General features: G+C 42.1%; 1 protein-coding gene across 1 annotated transcript; it reads right to left on the minus strand.

The window, feature by feature from the left end:
• Positions 1–1665: 1665 nt before the first annotated feature.
• Positions 1666–9299, minus strand: COL4A6 (collagen, type IV, alpha 6; the record flags this gene model as incomplete). Its single annotated transcript, XM_009875652.1, has 11 exons — positions 1666–1926; positions 2669–2955; positions 3189–3380; positions 4113–4229; positions 4605–4751; positions 5014–5112; positions 5918–6070; positions 6912–7028; positions 7382–7507; positions 8696–8767; positions 9192–9299. Coding segments are annotated over 11 exons (1679 nt in total), but the record flags the coding sequence as incomplete, so codon positions are not given.
• Between the last annotated feature and the right edge of the window lie 577 nt (positions 9300–9876).

The raw sequence follows: 9876 nt of genomic DNA on the forward strand, positions 1-9876 counted from the left end.
AAAAAGATTGCCACTCGGGAATGTTGAAATTCCTTAAAGATACTTGCAAAATACACCCAAAGCAATTGCTGATCTTTCGCAGTTAGAAATAAGTTAAATGAGATATTAAATTGTTCTTCACAAGTTCCCTGCTTGTCTACAGTATGGTTCAACTCCAGAACGTGCAGAGCTCTGACTGTGATCTAGGAAGACAATATTATATTATATTATGCATGTAAATAATCATTAAAGGTAAAAATATTATCTGTTTAGAAGTAAGCATGGATAGAGCTAGAACTCTAAAATCTAGTAAAGAAACAATACTTCAAAATAGCCTCTCAGTCTTGCATTAATAATAATTTTCTGAATAATTTGATCTTAAAGATTTTTAAGCCAAGGTGATAGTGTATTTGCAAGGCATTTCTTTCAAATTTCCTGGAATGTGAATATATAAGGATTTCATATGCTTCACTCTAGAGAGATTGGTAAAATAACTTCAGCCCAACTAAATGAATTTGCTATATATATTAGCATACCTCTTTCATGGATTTCCCTCAAAATATACAAGGATAATACAATTGCTAGCACTTCTCCCTAATTCTGCCTTGAAACAGTGTGGCTAGTTAATAGTGCATACACTAGGAATACAATTTTTTTAACTAACAGAAATAAAGCCCAGAGGAAGAAGTATGCAACACATCATGCCTGCAGAAATAAAAAATACACATCACTTAAGTGATTACTTCTGTGTTTGCATAAGCTTGCATGCTATCTAGTAAAGCCTCTACTTTTCAAACACACGCAGCTTGGATAACTACAAAACAAGTGTGCCAAGGCTACCTCAGAAAGGAAATTTACATTTATAGTAGTGAAATGTTTCTGGTGTCTGCACATCATTGGACTGAAAGAAGATAAGCACAGACCATGAAGTAGACATTTTACCTGGAATATATTTCAGTGGAAATCTGTAAAAAATGTTAGAGGTGTTCTGGATTCATCTTCACATCAAAAATTCTATGTTTCACTAGGGTAGCTCTTTAAAGTCAACCATTGATGAGAGTCTGGATTAGAACTGATTAGCTATCACTGGAAGAAAGAATGTCCCATCTGTTTAATAAGACGAACTAAAGAAATTAATTATTCAGTCTTCTCAAGGAAGTCAGTTACCAAACAGTAAAGCTTAGTGTTTCTACGTCACCTACAATACACTGATAAATTTTAGCTAGCTCTGTATTTCATAGGCAAATAACTCTTTGTTCCCTTATGCTAGACCAAATACACTTTGCAGAGATAAAAAGCTTAACTTTTGAATCTTGTTGATGAGTGGCAGGTGCCTCAGACAAAGGAGTGGTGTAACATGAGACATCAGTTATTCTTTGGTCTGAATAAGTAACTCACAGATACCTTCTGAGGTAGCCACCCACGAAGGGGGAAAAAAACCCCATTGAAGTAAAAGCATAATATTATAGTCCACAAAAAACAGAGGTTTCGGAGCATGAGTCTCTCCCTCCTCTGTCTGCAGTCAAACTCCTGGACACAAGCCTCAATTTTCATAGAACTCGGGCTGTCTTGGCTGTCTGCTCACACATTAACCACACACAAAACAGGTTTATGAATTTATCCTTCTTCACATCAGTGATGTCTAGTCTTAAGTAACAGACTGTTAATGTTACTATGTTTTTGTTACTACAAGTTCTTCATGCACACTTGGCAACGGCTGACCCTTGTTCGAAGCTGTCCTGCTTTCAGAGTTTCTGAGGGCGGAGCGCTGACAAACTGCTGCAACTGTTCAACTGTTGTCAGCCAGAAGCTGTATTTGTTTGCAAAGTAATGGCATGTTCCCCGAGCACCACTGCACTCAATGAATGGAGTAGCACGGAAATCCTCCAGGCAAGAGCCAGGTGAGACGAGGGACTGACCTCCACCTTCCGCACCAGCTGCAGTATGCTGAAAGAAAGATGTCCATTGAAATGAGTTCAGAGGAGCAGGAGGGGAGGTAAACAGAAGAGTCCTCCAGTTCCATTGCTAAAGTTAGCCAAACAGGCAACCAAAATTATACCTTGTCTATGTGTATGTGTCCTCTGAGTCAGGGCTAGAGGTGAAGAAGCAGAGGAATGTACTTAGGGTGAATAATACAGGCCTGGTATAGCAGAAAACCACTTTTCACTTGCAAGCTGGGAACATTTAGAAAAAACAATGCTGACTTCATGCTTTTCTAACAATCTTACATTAATGAGCTGCTAGGAAAGCTCAATGGAAAATGTTTGAGATGATCATAGAATGGCCTAGGCTGGAAGGGACCTTAGAGATCATTTAATCCAACGTCCCTGTTGGGGGCAGGGACGCCTCTCAACTAGTTCTACTTTTTCCGCTGACAGAGGGGACTAAGACAATGCTGTAGCTTAATTAGCATTTCCACATTAAAAGGTTTGACAACAAAGAATATCTGTGGCAATACAGAACTAGTGCATAAATGCTACTGCTGAACATGAGTAGTACAGGTGAGGTGGCGAGCTAAACAGGAACAAACTCAGAAAGGCTACAGCAGGCCAGCTGATAAAGACGGCAAGAAGCTACAGGGGTTCTTGTTTATTCTAAGCAACTCATAGAATACAGTCTCAGTTCCATGGTCAGAGAGGAGATCTAGAAATGTATAAAGCTTCCTTTGCATTAGCAGTAGTATCCTTACCATAAGGAAGGAGTATCCTATCCATAGGCTGCGCCAGCCAAGGGGACACTGTGGGATGGTGATGTCCTGGCTGTGCACAGCCACAGCCTGGGAAGGTGCTTCACATACTGAGCAGCGACTGATGTACTGTGGGATCTGGACACTGTCCACTGGCATCATGGGGATAGGAGCAGTGGTGGAGAGCCAGTAGGACTTGTCATTTCGGCTGGCATAGTAGCAGACTTCATTGATGTTGCAGTAAATGAAAGGCATAGTGCTGAAGCGAGGCAAACATGAGCCAGCAAAACCTAGAAAAATGGGAGAAGTGGTCATAGCAAGTACCTGCCAAATGCTGCAGCTCACATGCACTAGACATGAAATTTGGAGGATGGCACAAGTGACACTGCTCCCAGCACAAATTCTGGCCAAGCAGACTTTCACCACCTCTACTACAACTACCTGCAATGCCAATGAAGATTGCTCATTTGAGATGGGATTTTGGCCTACACTGTTTATGCCTCAAAGAATCTCGTCAACTCACCAAGATCCTGGTTGTGTGACTTTTCCTGCCCCTCCACATACAATAAGCTGTAGCCATCCCAGAGTTTATTCATTCCTATGGGACAAGGTGGGATTTGGTCTGACTGACTGTGCTTCACTAAGGTATATCCAACACCCACGCTCCGACCAGGCATTCCTGGCAAACCAAGTAAGCCTGGCTTTCCAGCAACACCTGCAAGATAGAAAAGGAGTTACTATTACTAATACGCAGTGTGGACATAAACTGGCTCTATATCTGCTCTCATTGTGTTTACGTCAGTCTTGTAGAATGAGGAGTTCAAGTTTTGATGGTTGTTGTACGAATGACCAGACTTACCAGTTCATTTCACAGTAGCACTCACCCATCTCCTACCTCATTTAATTTTCCTTCTCTGCCCAACAACTCTGGTGCCAATGTGTTAGCATGTATCTCACAGTACAATAATTCTGAGAAACTCAAAGCACCAACTAAAAATAAATTAATTTTTGTTATAGTGCTCTTCATGGTGATATTTTTTGACACAGAAAGGCCAAAAGTTGTACAACAAATCTATGGCAGAATTCAAACCTTCTCTCACTGCCTTTCCTCTAGTATCCAGCTCTCACAGTTCACTGTGAGTTCACTGCAAATATCAAAGCACTTTTTTAGATCTTCAAGGTGATTCCCACATCCACAAAACATTAATACCAAAAGCTGTTCACAATTATACATAATGAAACACTAGCAGTGATAGACAACAATGACATGTGTCTTCCTCATTAAGATTAAATTTACTTCACTGCAGATACAAGACAGAAGATTGTATATACTGCTAGCCTTCCTAAGGTAATGGAGTGCTGGGGAGGGTCTCTGCAGAACTTGTAGGCAAATGGAATTCTACTGATTTCTTCTTTCTGATCTGTGCTGCCCAAATCATAAAATTACCTTCAAATCCCTGTGGCCCTGGAGCACCTGAAGGTCCTGGATCCCCAGCTATGCCAGGTGATCCAGGTAAACCATCACGTCCTTTCAAACCAGATCTTCCTGGCAGACCTTTTGTACCTGAAATTAAACACCATTAGCAACATCATTTCCTCACACTAATGCCTTCATTCCTGCAACATATTCCAGAAGAGGAATATGATATCACCAGCCATGCTGAAAGTTCACTCTTCAACAGCTGTGGTTACAAACAACTAACTCCATACAGGGGTTCCACACAATCTGATTGTCTAGTAAGGGATTGAGCGGTGGAGATAAACCTAATTAAAAAACACTGTAAAAGCAAATGAATGGAATTTATCAAATACATGATATGCACTTTGCTAGAATTATTTCCTTTATTAGAAAATCCTGTAAGCCTTCCTAATGCATTTGAGAAAGCAGTGCTGTTCTTCCAGAAGGCTAGCATTTCAGTGATCTGAGCATAATTTTTACCTGGTTTTCCAGCTGGGCCCTGGAAACCAGGATCTCCATCAAAGCCAGGGACACCATCAATTCCTGGCAGACCAGGTAAGCCTGCAGGGGCTGTGACTTCTTCTGGCTGTGGGGTTATACCTGGAGCCCCTTGTTGGCCAGGGAGACCTGCATATAGTGCAGATGACAGTGTAAGTACTCCCCAAAAATACACAGTTTTGAGGATAATACTGACACAAAGTACAAGTAGAGGTATGCTAAATTAAGACTGCCTTAGTACATCAGCACTGGGTATTTTGTAAAAATACAAGCTCTTCCTAATTTATTTTAAATAATGTCCCCAAATAAGCCCACTAAGGGAGCTCTCAAATTTTCCCCATCCCAAAGTACCTGCAACAAAGTACAGCTTTTCAAGCTCTCCAGCACTCACCTCTATGGCCCATTTCACCTTTCAGCCCAGGATAACCAGGATCCCCCAGGGGTCCATCTTTACCTGGCATCCCCATAAGGCCAGGCTCACCTCTTATACCTGCAGAGATACACAGGTAAAGAACTCCAGAGCTAAGCATAGGGTGCTGAGAAACACTGATGGCAGCAATAGCAACAGCATTTCACCTTTGAGATGGAGGAGACCATGACACTTAAGGAACCATATACCCATTTTGCTGTTTAGAAGAGCCTCAAGACAAGAATTTCCACTCCTACCTAATTACTTTATTGAAAGTATTCTTCCCCTTCCTTGTGTAACCCATGCACAGTGTTTGGGGAGCACACACCTATTTTGAATCCAGCTTTACACACAGCACAGAGGGATGAGAATCTGCCAGCCTACAAAGACAGCATACAGTTCTTCAACTGGCTATGGTTTTCCATCCTCTCCTGGCTTTTCAGCTGTGCAGTTTCTTTGAAACCTTGCTACTAGAGTTCTTGTTTGCAGCTGTCCTCTAGCCTCCTTTGGCAGAGACCAAAGAGAGACTTAGTCCAGAACAAGATCTCTTAACTCCTACAATTCTCTTAGCTTCTTGTGGAGACTCAAATCCACCACACTATGCCTCTGAGCATACATAAGTAGGATGAAACAGCATCTCCAATCTTTGCCTAGAAAACATATCCAAGTTGGTAAATGGAGTCGACAAGTGAGGAGGAGAGGGGTCAAGAGGGGAGGAGAGGAGCACCTGGAGGTGGCCTCACTTTGCTGCTTTTGGAGTCAGTAAAACAAACTCAGCTGTGCTTACACCTGAATGAGGATTTGTTTCAGTCACATGAACCACACAATAGCTATTCATACTCTCAAAATGCCAAACCACACCCAGACCCTTTCAAGACAAGATTACCTTTGAATCCAGATGCTCCAGGGAGTCCAACTGGACCAGTGGGCCCCTCGTCACCCTTAACACCTTGCAAGCCAGTAACACCAGGGAAACCTGGACTGCCTGTGTCACCTTGGTCAGAAGCTGGGCCAGGGGGCCCTTGTGGTCCTGGAGGACCTGGAAGACCTACGGAACACAGTGGTGATTATCACAACTTGCTCTTCGAGCAAAGTAAATGCTGGGGCTATCCCCAGTACATCTTTATGGAGGACAGTCGTTGTTTAGGTGTTTATATTTCCAGGGGTGTCCTCCTCCTGAAAGAAGAGAATTAGATCCCATTCACTCACTTAGGTGTCATAAACATTTAAATCCTTTTAACCACAGTAATTTAGCTTCAAATTCTAGATCTAAGCATAGCCCTTGCCCTACCCGGTAGTTATCCTGGTGACTCGGACATTCCCTAGTAGAACGAGAGCAGTGGCTTCAAATCCTTGGCTGGGGAAAGGGCTAGAGTCTCAGCCTCTCTGACAAAGCTGTGAGGTATTGAATGGGTGTCAATACTATCATGACAAATCTTACAAACTATACTTGCTGACCCTATGGCAAGTGCCTCTAAGTAGCAATGAAGCTGTGCTACCTCGCAGCTCACACAGCTTAAACTTTACACAGAGCCTATGAATACAGCTGTGGCAAACACAGTCCAAATGCAGCTGGTGTCCAAATTTAGACACACCACACTGGACTCAAGTATCTACTTTAGCACCTAAGCCTGTCTTTGGTGCCACAACAGGTGAAATGAATACGATCTAGAGCTTTAAGAACAGGCTAAATCAAATCAGGACTCAATAGGAGGAACTGAAAACAGACCTCCTCATTCTCAGTTCCTGATCTAAACCACATGTTACTAAAGTCACACTACTCAGCTAATTTCCCCTCAGAGCTCTTTAAAGGAAGCACATAAAGAAACAGAAATCCCCTTAGCTAGTCCACTTTCCTTAAAAGGCCTCTCTCTTCATACCCGAACTCCCATCAATTCCTGGATGGCCAGCATCCCCAGGTCTCCCACGTATATCAGAAGGAAGAGAAGCTCCAGGTGTTCCTGGCAAGCCAGGCAGACCCACAGGACCAGGGGGACCTAGAATAAGAAACACAAAGTGAGACAGCAGCCAAAGATCTTTAATGATCTTCAGACATGGAAAGAAGTAGTGGCAGAGTAGTGTTTATATTGAGGAGAACAAAGTCATATCTCACTACATGAGGGGAAATATTACATATTCAGCTGTTGAGGTGAGGTATAAACTCTGTAAGAACGGTGTAACCAACTGTTTCTCAAATACATAGCCACATCACAGATTTAATGTTTACCTGTCAAACTACTAAGAACCTTTGTGGCTTCAGGAGTTCTCTTTGGTAATTCTGCTGACCATGTAACCCATTAACCTGAGCTGCTGGTTAATCCTGACAGGCTTTCAGAACATTAGTATTTACCCATGTCTCCTGATGAGCCTTTTGGTCCAGGGAATCCTAGAGCTCCTCTACTCAAGCCTGGAGAACCTTCTTCACCCTTTGGACCTGGGAGACCTGCAGGGCCTTTCAGTCCAGCTTCACTCAGACCTAATTAAACATGTTTAACAAAGTTAAGAGGACTTATTCAAATTGCCTAATAGCAGTTAAATTAATACACAAACTGAGTTATAACAAAAAGTAGCCATTTACTACTCTCTCTGCTGTTTTCAGCTGAGCAACAGAAAAACATTTGGTTCCTCACGTGCACAAGGATGTGAACAGAGAACTCCTGTGACAGGATTTTCCTGCCAGTCTGTATGCTATAGCTCTTAAGAGGATGCAACACAGACTCAAACTTCTGCTCTTTAAATAATCTAGCAGGTTCCATGTGCCAACACATGGAGAGACAGTTCCCACAGACTATTGCAGAAGACACATTGAGGCACAAGTGGTGCAGGGCAGAGGCTGCCAGGAAGAGCTGCAGGGAGATTGTTCAGCATGTCACTCTGGTAAGAGTAAATACTAAACAGCTCTCTCAGACAAGAAAATTATGAAGGATTTGTATGTTGTACATCATTACTTTCCAATGCAGAATGTTTAATCAGAGAAAATGCAGGCATCATTTGAGTTCTACACATCAAGACTGTTCATTTTCATGCATAAAATATGTACTGCAAATTTTAAATCCTGCTTTACGAGATGACTGCCACGAGACTCTTCGGTAAAGTTTCTCCACCTCCTTACATTTAGCAAAACACTATTTGCAAAACAGAACTACATTCTATTTCATACTGTTAAAATTATAAAAAAATCCAGCAGAAGCTTCCCAAAAGCAGAATCCAGAATCTAATCACAGAAATCAGCTTCTGATTTTACAGATGCCTTTCCTGAGTTCCATATAATGAGGGCAGTAAGGAAACATGCCATCGCTAAGCCCACCCAAAGCAAGCATTTTATGCTGCCCTGCTAAAATCAAACATCCTTTAGAAATGGAAGAATTTCATGATTTCACTCCAACAACTTCACAGCAGTAACACAGTCCTTCAAGAATTTAAGGAAAACCATGACCAGAAAAGCCTCTTCACTACACAGTGAAATTACTTCTTATTCTTACTGGCATTAAAGAAGAATTTGTTCATGTACATTCAGTATCCTGAGGGGGTTTTTTAAGGTTATAACTAAATTCAGAACTGGGTGAAATAGAAGAATTTTTTGAGGAATACTACTCTCATGATGAACCAGTGTATCCATTTCCCCAACTATGACACTTACACTTCTACTACACATTTCCCTTACCTGGTGTTCCAGGAGACCCTTTTGTTCCCGGCAAGCCATTCAGACCATTTAAGCCTGGAAATCCATGAAACCCTGAAGAGACATTAGGAACACATAAATGAGCAAATAAGCAAATAACCTAGTTGAGTGGAAATGCATAGGACGTTTCATGGAGACTACAACACGTAAGAGAAATGTGAAGCACAGGGAAACACAGTATATAAAGTGATCCTTCACAGAGGCCCCCTTCATAGAATCTCTTCCAACCACTCTTACCAGTTTTACCCTCCACGAACACCCATTAGGGATCCAAATCAAGTGAGTGCCTCTCTTTCAAACCACTCCTCTCTTCATTTCTAGCAGCTGGTGCCTGCACTAACACTGCCCAGAAATGAGCTGATTTCTCATGCACAGCTGGCCCACATATAAAAGTGCTGCCTGCCTGCTGTGACAATCTTGGCCAAAACACTGGTTTTCTGACCCCATTTCTCTTTGCATGTGCAGGTTCCAGATATACCTTTAGGTCCTGTTGTTCCACGAGCTCCAGGGAATCCGACAGATCCTGCCTGCCCTGGAGATCCTGGTGGCCCAATGATTCCCCTCAGCCCAGCATTGCCAGGGATTCCTAAAAACAAGACCGAAATGCTCTCATACTGCATATCCAGGATGGAACACCTCACAGCTCCATCTAACAGCTTCTGTTCCTGCACTTAACTCATAAGATGGGTGAGTAAACTGCTATTTAGATAAAGCAAAACCAGATCCAAACCTCTCCTGACTACAACTACTAGCATAACGTTTATCAAGCTAACTATTTGATAGTTTGGTTTTTTTTAATCATAGCAATGACATTCTTCATCATCCACCAAGTGACACACTGGAACAGTTCACATACTGAATAACTAACTAGACTGTTTTTCAAACAAAATATTGCAGTAAAGACTTTCACTGGTCCCCCATCTTTCATCTTAATAACAACTTGAGAATCTACCTGCTAGTTACACCACTACCCCAAAACAGTTGCAGCCATCCTTCTGGGTAGGTTTGGCTCTACACAGGGAAGGGATAGAAGTGTTGCAATGGGAGATTTTAAAGCAACTTTGCCCACAAGCAGCTGCAAAGAAGCTGCTACTGCTTTTATCTCTTTGAGGTATTCCCTACTTGCTAAAGGAATTCCTTTAGGTTTCCATCGTGCAGGATTC

This window comes from Apaloderma vittatum, unplaced genomic scaffold, assembly GCF_000703405.1.
Source record: "Apaloderma vittatum isolate BGI_N311 unplaced genomic scaffold, ASM70340v1 scaffold22318, whole genome shotgun sequence".
Lineage (NCBI taxonomy): Eukaryota > Metazoa > Chordata > Aves > Trogoniformes > Trogonidae > Apaloderma > Apaloderma vittatum.